Source organism: Odocoileus virginianus, chromosome 4, assembly GCF_023699985.2.
Source record: "Odocoileus virginianus isolate 20LAN1187 ecotype Illinois chromosome 4, Ovbor_1.2, whole genome shotgun sequence".
NCBI classification, from domain to species: domain Eukaryota; kingdom Metazoa; phylum Chordata; class Mammalia; order Artiodactyla; family Cervidae; genus Odocoileus; species Odocoileus virginianus.
The window spans coordinates 60,591,705-60,611,123 of NC_069677.1; the positions used below are offsets into that span (position 1 = coordinate 60,591,705).

General features: G+C 39.2%; 1 protein-coding gene across 1 annotated transcript in view; it reads left to right on the forward strand.

Moving 5' to 3' along the window:
• Positions 1 to 47: 47 nt before the first annotated feature.
• LOC110139147 (phospholipid scramblase 2-like) overlaps positions 48 to 19,419 on the forward strand; it is a 44,706-nt gene continuing 25,334 nt past the window's right edge. Inside the window, exons 1-2 of the mRNA XM_020896763.2 lie at positions 48 to 341; positions 7,691 to 7,716. Coding sequence (XP_020752422.1) covers positions 7,704 to 7,716 — 13 coding nt within the window. The 5' untranslated portion in view covers positions 48 to 341; positions 7,691 to 7,703. The remainder of the gene's footprint in view (positions 342 to 7,690; positions 7,717 to 19,419) is intronic.

The window sequence follows — 19,419 nt, forward strand, 5'->3', positions numbered from 1 at the left end:
ATGCGCAAGAGCAGGCTGGCCGGTGGGGGCGGGGCACGAGGCGGGGCTTCGTGTTGGCGTCACGGGCTGGGGCAGCGGTCCAGCCTCCAAACGCTACCCCAGAACCACAGCAGGGGCTCAAGAAAGCGGGCCACCTGGCCTAGTGGTATCCCGGCCATTCCCAGGACCTTTCCAAAGTTTCCCTGCCTGAAACCGCCTTGGAGACTTGGGCATCACGTAGTACCTCTCTTCGCAGCATGGAGCAGGGCTGGATCATGAACAGAACCTGGGCTCGGGTATCTGCCAGTATTTGGGGGTCTTAGAAGAGACAATTAATAGAGCCTGCTAGCTGTCGTTTAAAGGTAAGCATTAATGAATGTGGCTAGAGCCAAAACTATGTTAGGCAACCTGGAACACCAGAAGAAGTGTGAAGATGGGTGGTTTATCACATAGAAACGAAAATCAGTAGCTCAAGCGTCCACCTGCCCGAGTTGAACCTGACACTACTGCTTAATATCTGTGGACTCCCAGGGAGTTCCTCCCTGTACGTTCCTTCCTTGGCTCCTCTCTGAAATTGGGTAATGGTCAAAAGTTTCAAGAGTTAGGGTCTGACGTGTGTCCGTGTGAACATTGCTAGAGTCTGGCGCTGCAGAATCACTCAGTAAACGTTAGTTTTATTACTTTGGATATCTGACCAAGTTCTTGCTTCTCTAAGCTCGCTGAGTCCGCGTGGATTTTTTTAGGTAGTTACTCCTGAAAATTCTGACATGGCCACTTTCCCAAAGGCAATAACTGATTCTCCTAATTTAGCAATTTGAAATACTGGGTTAGTACAAGTGTCGCTTGCTTAGTGGGAATTGTCAGGTGATTCAGGGTTCTCTTCTTCTTTCTGGAATTTTCTCTTACTACCAGCCTGGTGAGCACTATAATTGTAGGGCTTTGACTATTGAACATACACAAGGAAATGAAAAATAAATGAAATGGGAAATGAGTGAGTTTCGGCAATTGGATAGAAGTGGCATATAAAACAGCTGAGTCATGGATTAGTAGCCTTCACTTTGGTAAAGGAGCTGTTTTTTCTGATTGAAAGGAGGGAAATAATACTGTATACATTGTTGAATCAATGAGTACCAATTAAGTGTCCTGTCCTCACATGAGGCTTCCCTGGTGGCTCAGTGGTAAAGAATCTGTCTGCCAATGCAGGAGATGTGGGTTCAATCTCTAAAGAAGAAAATGGCAACCCACTGCAGTATTCTTGCCTGGGAAATCCCGTGGACAGAGGAGCCTGGAAGTCTATATAGTCCATGGAGTCCCAAAAGAGCAGGGCACAGCTCAGTGACTAAACAACAACAATCTGACAAGACAGGCAATGCTTTGACCTTTGAGAGCTTAGACGAAACCTGTAAAAACGTCCCTGTCCACTTCTCCATCCTTTTGTTTAATCATCTCTCCTTCTTTGCTCTGTGACCTACAGATCTTCATAACTTCTGAGTGAGCCAAGGTCCCTCCCTCCAGCCACAGGACTGCTATCCATACAGTTCCCCTGCCTCAATGCCTCTCTCCACCCAAGCACACACCTCCATAGCCTGGTTGACTTTAAACTGCTTTTGGCTCTCAGATCTGCGTGTCTTAACAAACCCAGTGCCACCATCACCACCATCCAAACTAATGCTTCTATCATTCTTTCTTATAGCACCACTATTTTTATTAATAGCACTAAGAGTACTGTGATATTATATTTAGCTTTGTTAATTATCTGTCTTCTCTATTTTGGTATAGTGCCTCACATAGGGCCTTGGATGCTGTATGTCTTGATTCAATATTTCTTGGGGAAAAAACCCAACAAGCTTTATATTAAACAAATATATATTTATAGGAATGTATATACATATATGTGTGTATGTATATATACACATGTGTGTGTGTTTATATACACACAAATACTCTGTAGCACTAACTTGAATAGTGATAAATTTAAAGCCAAAGCACTTTAGTTGTCAGTACTAACAAATGTGCCTTTAATTTTTAAAATTTTGTTTTTAATAATTGCTTTAAAAAAGTCTTTCCTGACCTAATAAAAACATAAGCTACAAGAATAATTGAAATTCCATATTTTAATTGCTACATATGGAAGATACATTAGAATAGTCTTTTAACACAAACTCACTCCTATATTTCAAATGGGTAACCAACAAGGATCTACTGGCTTGGAACTCTGCTCAGTGTCCTGTAGTAGACTGGATGGGAGGAGAGTTTTGGGGGTAATGAGTGAGTGAGTGAAAGTCGCTCAGTTGTGTCTGACTCTTTGCGACCCCATGGACTATAGAGTCCGTGGAATTCTGCAGGCCAGAAGACTGGAGCAGGCAGCCTCCCCCTTCTCCAGGGGTTCTTCCCAGCCCAGGGGTCAAACCCAGGCCTCTGGCACTGCAGGCAGATTCTTTACTAGCTGAGCCACAAGGGGGTAATGGATACATTATATGTATGGCTGACCTAAAATTGTTAATCGGCTATACCCCAATACAAAAGAAAAAGTTAAAAAGAGAAGAGAATAGTCTTTTAACAAATTTCATTGAATTTATCAGTTTAGGAGAATATTTTTCAGTGAATGAAGGACATGAGTGCAAAGGACATGGATCATGAACTATTCATATCATGTAGTTAGTGAGCTGTGTAACACTGACTATTAATCTCTGAATTTAGGAAAAACACAAATGTGCAAGGGAGCTCTGAGTTGTCAGAAAAGGTTTTCTAGGCGTAAATAAAGCAACCAAAGTAGGCTAACTGACACAAAGATTAGTGTGTGTGTCTTTGGTCTCTGGTTTGCTAGTTTTGTAGAATACTAGCTGCAATACTAGAGCAACTGTATTGCTCAGTTGCTCCCAGTTAATGTACTATCTATAGTTTTCTCAAGGTTGACTCTGAAATCTTATGCTAATGTGGTTCTAAGCATATTTGTTCTGTTCTCTTGAATCCAAAATACGGAAGTGGTATTTTATCAATAAACTGCCTCCTGTCAGTTTCCTTGCATTGATAACGGCCTCAGTCACCCACTTCTATCCACTGTCTTGGTATGCGTACTGGTGTACTCATATCTTCACCAGCATCTTGGTTTGAAGCCACCTGCATTTTCCCTGTTTGTCCTTCACCAGAGCCACGGTTCAATCAATGAAATGCCTTTGTCCTGGATGTTAACCTTAAATTTTACCTACATAAATTTAAGGTTTAGCTGCATAAATTTTGCCTACAAACATAAACTGAGCAACATGGAAAATGCTTGATTTGTGACTTACCTCAGCAAGTGTTTGGTTCTCCACTAGCTCTGTCTAGTTCCTCCCCTCCTCCTAATCCCCCTAGTCCAGTACCTCATTTTCACTTATTAGTAGGAAGTTAAGGATATAGAATTCTTGGATTGTGCTTAGAGCAACTAATGTTTTGTTAAAATGATTAATAACATATTCCCATCTTGGGACTCAGAAAAATTTTAACTGACTTGGTTTTAGTCAATTAAGTAAATTTAGATAAGTAATCCAAATGTAGTTTATGTCTATTTTTGTAGGCATAGTAGTTATAGAAACTTTCAAAATTTTTAAATTAGGGATGTTTTGCCTTTGGTTTGCAGATTATACTTCAAAATTTTTTGATGCAATAAGATGGAAATTTCAGGACCCTAAAAGATGGGTCCAAAAGGTTTTACCGTGATATGAAGTGTGGATGTCTTCTACACTATTTCTCCTTCTGTCTGATGGTTGAGGTTTATGATTATCAAATGTTAGAGCACCAGTGGTGTCTCATAAGATACATATGTATATATGCCTTAATTTCCTCAGTTCTCATTTAATAATGTTGATTGCTAAATTAACATTGTTAACTATAATAATTCAATTATAATTTGAAGTTCTGTATTTGTCCTGAAGTAATTATGATTCCACTGGCACAGTATATAATATGATTTTTGGAGGTTTTTATTTTAGTACAGGATTAATATGATTTTCTTGGAAGTTTTTCAATGATTTGTTTCATACTAGGAGTAGTGGAAGGCATTATTTAGAAGTTACCATATTAAATTAATTAACATAATTAATTCATCCAGCACACATAGCCCAGTCATTTCCAAAATGAAGTGATATTATGTCTTATGATATACCCATTGGATTTGAGAAAGCCGAAAGAACCTTAAAACAACAAAAGAAACTGGACAGGGATGAACATGAGGGATGTTCAGAGGTTGTTCTGTTCTCTTGAATCCAAAATATGGAAGTGGTATTTTATCGATACACAAGTGCATTATTCTACCTGGTACACATACAGATTCAGCTGTCACTTTACTTTTGCACCCGAACTTCTGACATAACATTTTTCATGCTTGGGATATTATGAACTTGTGAAAATTCTAAAATCTACAGAATGTGAGGACCCAGATTTTATTCCACAGTAGTTTTGCAAACAGGTACTTATTCTCACAAATCCATAGTTTAAAAATGAAAATAATGAGACCAGTACAGTTCAGTCTAGTCGCTCAGTCATGTCCGACTCTTTGTGACCCCATGAACCGCAGCACGCCAGGCCTCCCTGTCCATCACCAACTCCCGGAGTCCACCCAAACCCATGTCCATCGAGTCGGTGATACCATCCAACCATCTCATCCTCTGTCGTCCCCTTCTCCTCCTGCCCTCAATCTTTCCCAGCGTCAGAGTCTTTTCCAAGGAGTCAGTTCTTTGCATCAGGTGGCCACAATATTGGAGTTTCAGCTTCAGCATCAGTCCTTCCAATGAACTCCCAGGAATGATCTCCTTTAGGGTGGACTGATTGGATCTCCTTGCAGTCCAAGGGACTCTCAAGACTCTTCTCCAACACCATAGTTCAAAAGCATCAATTCTTCAGTGCTCAGCTTTCTTTATAGTCCAACTCTCACATCCATACATGACCACTGGAAAAACCATAGCCTTGACTAGATGGACCTTTGTTGGCAAAGTAATGTCTCTGCTTTTTAATATGCTGTCTAGATTGGTCATAACTTTCCTTCCGAGGGGTAAGTATCTTTTAATTTCATGGCTGCAGTCACCATCTGCAGTGATTTTGGAGCCCCAAACAATAAAGTCAGCCACTATTTCCGCTGCTTCCCCATTTGCCATGAAGTGATGGGGCCGGATGCCGTGATCTTAGTTTTCTGAATGTTGAGCTTTAAGCCAACATTTTCATTCTCTTCTTTCACTTTCATCAAGAGGCTCTTTAGTTCTTCTTCACTTTCTGCCATAAGGGTGGTATCATATGCATATCTGAGGTTATTGATTTTTCTCCCAGTAATCTTGATTCCAGCTTGTGCTTCCTCCAGCCCAGTGTTTCTCATGATGTACTCTGCATATAAGTTACATAAGTAGAGTGACAATATACAGCCTTGAAGTACTCCTTTTCCTCTTTGGAACCCGCCTCTTGTTCCATGTCCAGTTCTAACTGTTGCTTCCTGACCTGCATACAGATTTCTCAAGAGGCAGGTCAGGTGGTCTGGTATTCCCATCTCTTTCAGAATTTTCCACAGTTTATTGTGATCCACACAGTCAAAGGCTTTGGCATAGTCAATAAAGCAGAAATAGATGTTTTTCTGAAACTCTCTTGCTTTTTCGATGATCCAGGGGATGTTTGCAATTTGATCTCTGGTTCCTCTGCCTTTTCTAAAACCAGCTTGAACATCTGGAAGTTCATGGTTCACATATTGATGAGACCAAGTAGAAAGGAAAAAAGAAATTTAAGCAGATGAGCTCTGTTAGAGTCTGTTTAGTTTCCCTTCCTTCAATTTCCATGAAAGACAGGAATCGTTTCTGATCTCGTGAAAGGTTAATACTCCTATATTCGTAGTTGGTACTCATCTGGCAAGGACTCTGGAACTTTCCATTGTTTAAGAACCTCCACCTGCACCTAACATGATGCATAGCGTGCATGTGCGCTAAGTTGCTTCAGTCACATCCGACTCTTTGTGACCCTTTGAACTATAGCCCACCAGGCTTCTCTGCCCATGGGATTCTCCAGCAGGCATACTGGAGTGGGTTGACATTTCCTTCTCCAGGGGATCTTCCTGACTCAGGGATCAAAACCACATCTCTGAAGTCTCCTGCACTGCAGGTGTGTTCTTTACCACTAGCACCACCTGGGAAGCCCCATGATGCACAGCAGTAGTATATAAATTCCTTCTTTTTAGCATATTCTTTGTTTCTGACTGGCACTAAATTTCCTGGGCTCAAATAACTAAATACTAAGAAGTGTATTTTAAATTAAATTTTTTTCCAATCTCAAATATATAGATTTTCACTCCAGAAATTGTAGATTTTTTTTTCCGATTCAGTGATTTGTTTAAAATTTTATTGTAAACAATATAATACCTGTGGGTACTAGGCAGGATTTTTCCTTACTATGAGTGCCTTTTTTATATTGTGGGCAAGATGAGAATAACTGAAACAACTGTCCCTTAAAATTGCTAAGTTGGTTAAAGGCCAAAGAACAGTTTTTAAAATCTAAGTGTATTACAGAGTGATCCTTTGAGGAACAGCCGTTAAGTACAAACTTAGCTGTTTAGTCCAGTGTGTTTATAAGGGATACTGCCTATTTCTAAACTTCTTGATTATATATAATTGAGAAGTACTATAATTGGAATATTCTTAAGAGTTTTACTATATTATTAAATAATTAAAGCAGGCAATGATAAATAACTAACCTAGAAAAAGAGAAATATGGTTTCTTCTTGGAAACACCAAATTTTAGTTAATGATACAGAGGATCAATTGACTTTTATTTAGCATTTAGAATAATACAGTAGAAGGAGTTATTAAAGAGGCAGCAGAGACCAGAGAAGGCCTGGGAGAGGGGAAAACTAATTCATATTGATATGTGGCTCACAATAAATCAACCAGGTAAGAGCTTTTATCACATGTATTATTTAAAACAACATATGGGGATTAGGATTTAAAGTGGAAAAAGGGGAAAGTAGTGACTGGATAGTAGTGGGAAAGACTAAAATAGGATCAAGGCACTAAAATCAGAAGTACTGGCAAAAATATATTTTTTTGGTTTGTTTGTTGTTTGGTTTCTGTAGAAATAACCACCACAAAGTTTCAGTTGGACTATCATGGTATTTCAGCAACTATAGTCCCTCAGTTTATGTTTTTTTGGCTAAGGGCATGTACTGATAAACAAGACAGTGGATCAAGTCTTATCAAATTTGTCACTTAAGCTGGGCAGAACATACCCAAAGGACCTGGAATTTTCAGAGACATCTGTAACAGCGTGACCTCGTAATTCACCTTTCTCCTTCTCGTGCTGGACCACGCCTAGAGCCCAGCCTTGAGGATGGACACTGGGTCACATGCTCCCATTAGGGTTCCGTACCTTGTGAAGTCTCTGATTTTTAACTTGGTTACCATGTAGGGTCCTAGGCTCACAGCTTTTCTTCATGACTTTCTGCCTCATTTTGCCCTCTCCTCCTAAGTCTTGGAAAAACTGTAACTGTCCTGGGCTGCCCTACAACTTCTAAAGTCCTACTCAGAAATAGTAATGTGGAAGGGGTCAAGCCAAAAGGATTTAAATGGCCAGATTGGCTAGACTGTATGAATAAAGAGGAATATGTCATGTGTGAGGGTATTGCTTTAGAGAACCTTGCTTCAACTGTCATATTTGACATATAAATCTGCAGACAGTATTAATATGAGGTCTTCTTTTTCAGAACTCTTTAGATCATGGACAACCAAAGTAAGTACTTTGCTTTGTTTATCTTCCTCCCTATAGTGTTCATCCTGTCGTTACTGGTTTTTGTGACTATGTTTTACTCGGTTTCAGAAAGGGCACGATTTGCTTTGTGTTGTTATGCTCCAGAATCTAATGGCTAGTTCAGTAGTTGGACCATAGACAAGATATAGACAAAAGCCCCCTTTTCACCCTTTAAAAAATCTAAGAGTATTTCTCTGATAATGAGTAATGTTGAGCATCTTTTCATGTGTCTGTTAGACATCTGTATGTCTTCTTTGGAGAAATGTCTGTTTAGTTCTTTGACCCATTTTTTGATTGGGTCATTTTTCTGAAATTGAGCTGCAGGAGTTGCTTGTATATGTTTGAGATTAATCCTTTGTCTGTTGCTTCATTTGCTATTATTTTCTCCCAATCTGAGGGCTGTCTTTTCACCTTGCTTATAGTTTCCTTTGTTGTGCAAAAGCTTTTAAGTTTTATTAGGTCCCATTTGTTTATTTTTGCTTTTATTTCCAATATTCTGGGAGGTAGGTCATAGAGGATCCTGCTGTGATTTATGTCAGAGAGTGTTTTGCCTATGTTCTCCTCTAGGAGTTTTATAGTTTCTGGTCTTACATTTAGATCTTTAATCCATTTTGAGTTTATTTTTGTGTATGGTGTTAGAAAGTGAGGTACCACAATTAGGTACCATTACACACCAGTCAGGATGGCTGCTATCCAAAAGTCTACAAGCAATAAATGCTGGAGAGGGTGTGGAGAAAAGGGAACCCTCTTACACTGTTGGTGGGAATGCAAACTAGTACAGCCGCTATGGAGAACAGTGTGGAGATTCCTTAAAAAACTGGAAATAGAACTGCCATATGACCCAGCAATCCCACTTCTGGGCATACACACCGAGGAAATCAGATCTGAAAGAGACACGTGCACCCCAATGTTCATCGCAGCACTGTTCATAATAGCCAGGACATGGAAGCAACCTAGATGCCCTTCAGCAGGCGAATGGATGAGGAAGCTGTGGTACATATACACCATGGAATATTACTCAGCCCTTAAAAAGAATTCATTTCAATCAGTTCTAATGAGATGGATGAAACTGGAGCCCATTATACAGAGTGAAGTAAGCCAGAAAGATAAAGAACATTACAGCATACTAGCACATATATATGGACTTTAGAAAGATGGTAATGATAACCCTATATGCAAAACAGAAAAAGAGACACAGATGTACAGAACAGACTTTTGGACTCTGTGGGAGAAGGTGAGGGTGGGATGTTTCAAGAGAACAGCATCGAAAGATGTATATTATCAAGGGTGAAACAGATCACCAGCCCAGGTTGGATGCATGAGATGAGTGCTCGGGCCTGGTGCACTGGGAAGACCCAGAGGGATCGGGTGGAGAGGGAGGCGGGAGGGGGGATCTGGATGGGGAATACATGTAAATCCATGGCTGGTTCATGTCAATGTACGACAAAAACCACTACAATATTGTAAGGTAATTAGCCTCCAACTAATAAAAATAAATGAAAAAAAAAAATCTAAGAGTAACCTAAGAAATTCTAATATTATTGGGAATAAATTATATAATTGTCAGTGTTCCACCAGATAAGTTTTCCCTATTCTGTGTACATTATATATACATAAAGTTTATTCAAATCATACTAATTAACAGATAGTGAATTTAATATGTTCATTGTTTAAAATTCTCAGATATATCCCCTATGTATATTTCTTAACATATACAGATATATAGGTTTAAATAAGTAACAACCATTAAGTTCAGTCTGTTTTTCTCTAAGAAAATTCTAAATAAAATAGATATTGATCAAGGATATAAATGAAGACCTTCTCTTTTTAAAATTTTAAGATTCTAAAGGGGAAAACAATATATATTAGAGGGAAATGTTAGGAACAAAATCCTGTGAAGAGCAAAGAGGAATGATGCTACCCAAAATCAAGACTTTATGATAGTTACAGTATCAAGACAATGTGGCAAGTGCAAAAGAGTAGACAAATATATTTGTCATTGGAACAGAATAGAGAGTCCAGAGTAGATACCCATAGATATAGTCAACTGATCTTTGACAAAGGAATAAGGCTTGCAATGGAACAAAGATTTTTCAACAAATAGTGCTGGAGCAACTGGACATTGACATGCAAAAATTGACTCAAGACACTGACCTTACACTCTTCACAAAAATTAACTCAAGTGTACTATAGACCTGAATGTAAAGAGTGAAACTATCAAATCCCTAAAAAATGACACAGGAGAAAATCTAGATAATCTTGAGTATAGTGATTTTTTTTTAATATAACCCCAAAATCACAACCAATGAAAGAAACAGTTAATAAGCTGAACTTCATTAAAATAAAAAACTTCTACTTTGCAAAAAGAGACAATATCAAGCGTGTTAGAAGACAAGAGACATCCTGAGAGAAAATATCTGCAAAGACACATCTGATAAAGAACTACATGTAAAACATACAAAGTACTCAAACTTAACAACAATAAAATCCTGTGAAAATTGGGCCGAAAAACTTAAGTTTTCAGTCTCAAGTGACTTCCCCACTGTGCTCCTTCGCCAAGGGTGATCCAATAGAAGTTTCTGCTGGGGGTGACCAGGATCTGAGCTTTAAGTCTAGAAGGGACTAAAGAGATCTAAGCACCTCACAAAAGAAAATATACAGATGACAAGTAAGTTTGTCACTTATTAGTATGGCCAAAATCTGGCACATTCATTTCAGTTCAGTTCAGTCGCTCAGTCGTGTCCGACTCTATGACCCCATGAACCACAGCACACCAGGCCTGCCTGTCCATCCCCAACTCCTGGAGTCCACCCAAACCCATGTCCATCGAGTCGGTGATACCATCCAACCATCTCATCTTCTGTCATCCGCTTCTCTTCCTGCCCCCAATCCCTCCCAGCATCAGGGTCTTTTCCAATGAGTCATCTCTTTGCATCAGGTGGCCAAAGTATTGGAGTTTCAGCTTCAACATCAGTCCTTCCAATGAACACCCAGGACTGATCTCCTTTAGGATGGACTGGTCAGATCTCCTTGCAGTCCAGGGGACTCTCAAGGGTCTTCTCCAACACCACAGTTCAAAAGCATCACTTCTTCAGTGCTTAGCTTTCTTTATAGCCCAAATCTCACATTCATACATGACTACTTGGAAAAGAATTGCCTTGACGAGATGGAGCTTTGTTGGCAAAGTAATGTCTGCTTTTCAATATGCTGTCTAGGTTAGTCACAACTTTTCTTCCAAGGAGCAATAGTCCTTTAATTTCATGGCTGCAATCACCATCTGCAGTGATTTTGGAGCCCAGAAAAATAAAGTCAGCCACGGTTTCCACTGTTTCCCCATCTATTTGCCATGAAGTGATGGGACCAGATACCATGATCTTAGTTTTCTGAATGTTGAGCTTTAAGCCAACTTTTTCACTCTCCTCTTTCACTTTCATCAAGAGACTCTTTAGTTCCTCTTCACTTTCTGCCTTAAGGGTGGTGTCATATGCATATCTGAGGTTATTGATATTTCTCCTGGCAATTTTGGTTCCAGCTTGTGCTTCCTCCAACCAAGCATTTCTCATGATGTACTCTGCATATAGGTTAAATAAGCAGGATGACAATATAAAGCCTTGATGTACTCCTGTACCTATTTAGAACCAGTCTGTTGTTCCATGTCCAGTTCTAACTGTTGCTTCCTGACCTGCATACAGATTTCTCAAAAGGCAGGTCAGGTGGTCTGGTATTCCCATCTTTTTCAGAATTTTCCACAGTATATTGTGATCCACACAGTCAAAGGCTTTGTCATAGTCGATAAAGCAGAAATAGATGTTTTTCTGAAACTCTCTTGCTTTTTCAATGATCCAGCAGATGTTTGCAATTTGATCTCTGGTTCCTCTGCCTTTTCTAAACCCAGCTTGAACATCTGGAAGTTCACAGTTCATGTATTGCTGAAGCCTGGCTTGGAGAATTTTGAGCATTACTTTACTAGTGCATGAGATGAGTACAATTGTGGGGTAGTTTTCAGCATTCTTTGGGATTGCCTTTCTTTGGCAATATTGGAATGAAAACTGACCTTTTCCAGTCCTCTGGCCACTTCTGAGTTTTCCAAATTTGGTGACATATAGCATCATCTTTCAGGATTTGAAATAGCTCAACTGGAATTCCATCACCTCCATTAGCTTTGTTTGTAGTGATGCTTCCTAAGACCCACTGGACTTCACATTCCAGGATGTCTGGCTCTAGATGAGTGTGACTGATCACACCATCGTGATTATCTGGGTCATGAAGATCGTTTTTGTACAGTTCTTCTGTGTATTCTTGCCACCTCTTCTTAATATCTTCTGCTTCTGTTAGGTCCCTACCATTTCTGTCCTTTATTGAGCCTATCTTTGCATGAAATGTTTTCTTGGTATCTCCAATTTTCTGGCACATTGATAACACCAAATGCTGGTGATGATATGAAGCAATAGGAAATCTTATACATTTCTGGTTGGAATGCAAAATGGTACAGCCACTTTGAGAGGTAGTTTGTCAGTTTCTTAAAAAAATAAATATATTCTTAACATACAATCCAGATATCATACTCCTTATTATTTACTCAAAGGTGTTGAAAACAAATCCACACAAGATCTTGATGCGCTTATATCTGTCTTCTGTCCCGGTATATGTATTTATCATAGAAGTGTATTTTATTGAAAGTACAATAATGAAATTGGTAGCCTAGTTCTTGGAGAAGGCAATGGCACCCCACTCCAGTACTCTTGCCTGGAAAATCCCATGGACAGAGTAACCTGGCAGGCTGCAGTCCATGGGGTCTCTAAGAGTCGGACACAACTGAGCAACTTCACTTTCACTTTTCACTTTCATGCACTGGAGAAGGAAATGGCAACCCACTCCAGTGTTTTTGCCTGGAGAATCCCAGGGACGGCGGAGCCTGGTGGCTGCCGTCTGTGGGGTCGCACAGTGTTGGACACGACTGAAGTGACTTAGCAACAGCAGCAGCAGCCTAGTTCTTGACTTCTGTTTGGTGTATTTTCATAAATGTTAACATCACGTAGCTCCTCAGATTGCACAGTGGTGGACTCCTGCCAGTGCAGGGACACAGGAGTTACAGGCTTGGTCCCCGGGTCGGGAAGATGCCCTGGAGAAGGAAAGGGCACCCACTCCAGTATGCTTGCCTGGAGAATCCCGTGGACAGAGGAGTCTGGCAGGCTACAGTCCATGGGGTCGCAAAGAGCTGGACATGACTTTGCGACTGAGCACACACATGAATAAATATCATAAAAGTAATTTTTATTTATAGAGGATAGTAAAAACATGTAAAGGTAATAAAAACAATAATAAGTTTAGATTTATCTGATGAAATATAAATCTGTACATAAATTAAACCCCAAAATACATGTTTAATAAAAGAGTTTATTGATTCTCCTTTTATTCTGAAAATTGTGGTCATGTAATCATATTTAGGAGACTTAGCCCTAGAGGTGTTTGAGTCATTTATTATCTGGAGTTAATTGTATTCATTGAGCATCACAGAAGCAGCGACTGCTTAAATCTGGAAGCTGCAACCAATAGAAACTTAGCTACCTGGGATAATTTTCATTTTTATTTCGTAATATGTATGAAAGCTTTACTTTTGTATGCATGCTGAATCATGCCTTACCTCACTACAAACTAGGGAATATGTTTTTCTTTTGAACCACCGCATATAAGATGTCAGAAAATTTCATCCAGACAAAGGCAGGTTTCAGAATTATCCATTGGCAAAGTCCATGGTATACCAGATTGTCAAGTAGGCAGAGACCTGGGGGCCTAGGACCAAAAGGGATTTTGTGCCAGTACCATGCTATTTGATTACTATAGCTTTGTAGTTAGTCTGAAGTCAGAGAGGTTGCTATCTCCAGCTTTGTACTCTTTTCACAAGATTGTTCTGGCAATTTTAGGTCTTCTATGATTCCATGTAAATTTTCAGATTATTTGTTCTAGTTCTGTGAAAAAAAATTGCTTTAGTTCTGTTGTGGGTAATTTGATAGGGATTGAATTAAATTATAGATTGCTTTGGGTAGTATAACCATTTTATTAATCCTAAACATTCCAGTTGAAGAGCATAGAATACCTTTCTACTTCTCTGAGTCAGCTTCAGTTTCCTTCTTCAGTGTTTTTAGTTTTCAGAGTGTAAGTCTTTCACCTTCTTGGATAAGTTTGTTCCAAGGTATTTAATTTTGTGTGATTTTTATTTGTTGTTAATTTCATTGGGATACAGTTGCTTTACAGTGTTGTATTAGTTTCTGCTATACAGGAAAGCTATTTTATGTGATTTGAAATGGGAGTTTTTCTTTACTTTCCTTCTCTGATAGTTCATTATTACTGTATCAAAAAGCAAGAGACTTCTGTATACTAGTCTGTTGTATCCTGCAACTTTACTGAATCATTTATTCTAACAGTTTTTTTGTGGAGACTTAAGGGTTTTCTCACACACACACGCACATGCACGCACACACATGCACGCACACACATGCATGCACGCATGCACACACACATGCACGCACACACGCACACACATGCACACACGCACACACATGCACGCACACACACACACATGCACGCACGCACGCACACACATGCACGCACACACGCACACACACACATGCACGCACACACATTGCTGCTGTTGTTTAGTTGCTAAGTCATGTCTGACTCTTGTGGTCCCATGGACTGTAGCCTGCCAGGCCTCTGTCCAGGGTATTTACCAGGTAAGAATACTGGAATGGTCTACCATTTCCTCCTTCAGGGCGTCTTCCTGACTCAGGGATCAAACCGCATCTCCTGCATTCAGGCGTATTCATTACCACTGAGCCCCCCGGGAAGCCTCATATATATATATATATATATACTATATATATACTTATACTTATATATACTATATATATACTATATATAGTAATCTGCAAGTGGTGATAATTTTTACTCCTTCCCTTCCAATTTAGATGTCATTTGTTTCTTTTTCTTGTCTGTTGTGACAAGGGCTTCTGATACAATGGTAAATTGAGGTAGTAATAGTGGCCATTAACCACCCACAATTTTTGAACTGTGGTGTTGGAGAAGACTCTTGAGAGTCCCTTGGACTGCAAGGAGATCCAACCAGTCCATCCTAAAGGCGATCAGTCCTGGGTGCTCATTGGAAGGACTGATGCTGAAGCTGAAACTCCAATACTTTGGCCACCTGATGCGAAGAGCTGACTCATTTGAAAAGACCCTGATGCTGGGAAAGATTGAGGGCAGGAGGAGAAAGAACAACAGAGGATGAGATGGTTGGATGGCATCCCTGACTCAATGGACATCGGTTTGGGTGAACTCCTGGAGTTGGTGATGGACAGGGAGGCCTGGCATGCTGCGGTTCATGGGGTCGCAAAGAGTCAGACACGACTGAGTGACTGAGCTGAACTGAACTGAATTGTGGGCATTCTTGCTTCATTTATTTAGGATTAAGACATTCAGCTTTTTAACCATTCAGTATGATGTTACCTGTTGGTTTGTCATAATTGGCCTTTATTATGTTGAGGTGTGTTCCCTCTATCCTAGCTTTGGTGAGAGTTTTTATCATAAATGGATGGTAAATTTTATCAAATGCTTTTTCTGTGTCTCTTGAGATTTATTCCATGGATGCAAGGTGGTTCAACATTTGTAAGTCAATCAGTGTGATACACCACAGTAGCAGAAGGAAGGATAAAAATCACATCCATCTCAGTAGCCAATATTTTATAATAACTTTTAACAATATTATCTATAAAAGTACTGAATCACTATGCTATACACTTGAAACAAATATAATATTGTAAAACAATGACATTTCAGTTAAAAAAAAATTACGGGCAGAAAGGTACATGCATTTTGTATACTACTCTGAGCAAACAAATCTGCTTGGGAACTACATGGTTTGTCCGGACAGAAAACTCGCAGTGTGGCCTGAACCTCATCTGGATGTTTGCAATTAAAAGAATGTGCAGTAGAAAAACTTTAAAGCTTTAAGGTGGTAAATCTCAACACTGCCTTCACTTAAGTATTAAGAAGAAGCTTTTTAAAATACTATCAGGGATTATGTCAGAAAAATCAAATCAGAAACTCTAGTTGTGGGACCCAGTGATTGATAAATTTTAATTCCTCAGGTGATTATAATGTGCAGCAAGGACTGAGAACTGTGCTCTAAATCCTTATACTGTTGCTCTTTGAAGAATGATTAGCAAGTCTATAACATCTATCCAGTGCAGTTGGAGAATGATTTAATCCACACTGTAGAATTAAAGCAGGTGGTACATAATTAAAATTGGTTATACTCAACTTGAAAGTTCATGAGAAAAATTGCTGTTTTCTTTTTTAAGTCTAAGGCCACATATAGCTCATGTCTTAGGAGGAAAGTTATGCTAACAATTTTATAGCTTAAAATTGAGGATTTACTGTGTTTTAGGCATTGTTCTATGTGCCTAATGTAGATTAACTCACTTAATTCTCAATCATATAGAGTAAATGCTATTAATTATCCCCATTACTCAGGTGGGAAAAAAGGCAAGAAAGATTGGATCAGTCATCAGGTTTGGGTTCTATATCTAATAGTTGTGTGGTAATCTTAAACAAGTTATTACACCTCCAGCCTCAGTTTTCTTATCCATAAAGTGGGGGAAATACATATTACAGAGAATATTCAGTCTCACTGGCTTTCCATTACTTTTAGAATGGAAACCAAAATGCTTAATTTGGTCACCAGGTCCTAGGAGACTTCCCTGTCTTCTGTTCAGGTAGATCGGCCTCTTTTCAGATTTTTTTTCTTTTTTTTTCATTTATTTTTATTAGTTGGAGGCTAATCACTTTACAGTACCACAGTGGGTCTTGTCATACATTGACATGAATCAGCTATGGATTTACATGTATTCCCCATCCCGATCCCCTCTCCCACCTCCCTCTCTACCCGATCCCTCTGGGTCTTCCCGGTGCACCAGGCCCGAGCACTTGTCTCATGCATCCAACCTGGGCTGGTAATCTGTTTCACTATAGATAGTATACATGTTTCAATGCTGTTCTCTTGAAACATCGCACCCTCACCTTCTCCCACAGAGTCCAAAAGTCTGTTCTGTACATCTGTGTCTCTTTTTCTGTTTTGCATATAGGGTTATCATTACCATCTTTCTAAATTCCATAAATATGTGTTAGTATGCTGTAATGGTCTTTATCTTTCTGGCTTACTTCACTCTGTATAATGGGCTCCAGTTTCATCCATCTCATTAGAACTGATTCAAATGAATTCTTTTTAAGGGCTGAGTAATATTCCATGGTGTATATGTACCATGGCTTCCTTATCCATCCGTCTGCTGATGGGCATCTAGGTTGCTTCCTCTTTTCAGATTTTTAAAGACTCTGTGTTTGTTATTATCCTAGGACTTCTTTCTGAAATGTTCATTCCCTGCCACTGGCCTACTAAACAACTTTACATGCCTTAGGTCTCTTGATGGTCTCAGGGAGGCTGTCCCTGTTCCCTTCCTTCCTCCCTGTCCCCTTCCAAACACTGTCCTTTGGCACATGCGTAGTCATAAAACCCGGGTCCCTCCCTTTAGAGGATTTGTTTCTGATTCTAGTTAGTCATTTCATCACACTGGTGTTCTATCTCTTTACGTTAAGGGTAAGTATACAGTTCTGTTTCCCATCAGGTAGTTAGGACAGAGATTGCATTTGCACTTCTCATTTTAAATCCCAGTGCTTAGTTTGGGAGTGTTCCTTCCTCTGCAATTTTTTGAAATAGTTTCAGAAATATAGATGTGTGTGCATGCTAAGTTGCTTCAGTCGTGTCCGATTCTGCGACCCCATGGACTGTAGCCTACCAGGCTACTCTATCCATAGGATTCTACAGGCAAGAATAATGGAGTGGGTTGCCATTTCCTCCATCAGGGATCTTCCCAACCAAGGCATTGAACATACCTCTCTTACTTCTCTTTGACAGGTGGATTCTTTACCACTAGCACTACCTGGGAAGCCCAGATAGACATTAATCTTCTCTAAATATTTAAGAGAATTTACCTGTAAAGCATTCTGATAGCTCAGTTGGTAAAGAATTCACCTGCAATGCAGAAGACCCTAGTTTGATTCCTGGGTTGGGAGGATCTGCTGAAGAAGGGATAGGCTGCCCACTCCAGTATTCTTGGGCTTCCCTTGTGGCTCAGGTGGTAAAGAATCTGTCTGCAATGTGGGAGACCTGGGTTGGATCTCTGAGTTGGGAAGATCCCCTGGCCTCGAGCATTCTATGAACTGTATAGTCCTTGGGGTCACAAAGAGTTGGACACGACTGAGCAACTTTCACTTTCACTCACCTGTGAAGCTGTCTGGTCCTGGACTTTTGTTTGTTGAGAATTTTTAATCACAGTTTCAATTCCCACAGTTGTGATTGGTCTTTTCATATTTTCTGTTTCTTCCTGGTTGAGTCTTGGAAGATTGTACCTTTCTAAGAATTTTTCTATTTCTCCCAGGTTGTCTATTTTATTGGCAGATAATTGCTTGTAGCAGTCACTTAAGATAGTTTGTATTTTTGTGGTTTGTATGATTTGTATGATTTCTTTCCTTCTGCTAACTTTGAGTTTTATTGTTTTTCTTTCTCTAGTTGCTTTTTGGTGTAAGGGTAGGTTGTTTATTTGAGACTTTGCTTGTTTCTTGAGGTAGGATTGTATTGCTATAAACTTTCCTCTTAGAACTGCTTTTGCTGCATCTCTTAGGTTTTGGAACGTTGCGTTTTAATTTTAATTTGTCTCAGTATTTTTTTAATTTCTTCTTTGATTTCTTCACTGATTCATTGGTTTTTAATAGCCTGTTGTTTAGTCTCTACAGGTTTATGGTTTTTGAGTTTTTTTGTTGTATTTGACTTCCAGCCTTACAGCATTGTGATCAGAAAAGACGCTTGATGTGATTTCAATTTTCATACATTATTTAAGCTTAAAACCCATGAACCTATGGTCAATTAATCTATGACAAAGAAGACAAGAATGAATATACAATGGAGAAAAAGTCTCCTCAATAAGTGGTTCTGAGAAAACCAGACAACCACATGTTTAAAAACAAAATTAGAACATTCTGTACCACCATATATTTCCGTGTATTTAGATTAAAAACCTAAATGTAAGACTAAATACTATAAAACTCATAAAAAGAAAACATAGGCAGAACACTTTGACATAAATCTCAGCAATATCTTTTTCAATCCACCTTCTAGAGAAATGCAAATAAAACAAAAACAAATGGGGCCTAATCAAACTTATAGGCTTTTGCACATCAAAGGAAATCATAAACAAAACAAAAAGACAACTCATAGAATGGGTGAAAAAATTTGCAAACAATGCAACTGACAAAGAATTATATTTATCTTCAAAATATATAATACAAACAGCTTATGCAGCTCAATATAAAAAAAACCAACAACCCTATCAAAAATGGGCAGAAGATCTAAATAGGCATTTCTTAAAAAAAAATACAGGTGACCAAGAAGCACATGAAAAGATGCTTAGCATTACTAATTATTAGAAAAATACAAATCAAAACTGTAATGAGGTATCACCTCACACTCATCATAATGACCATCATCAAAAAGTCTACAAACAATAAATGCTGGAGAGGATGTTGGGAAAAGGGAACCCTCCTGTTAGTGGGGATGTAAACTCATACAGGAAC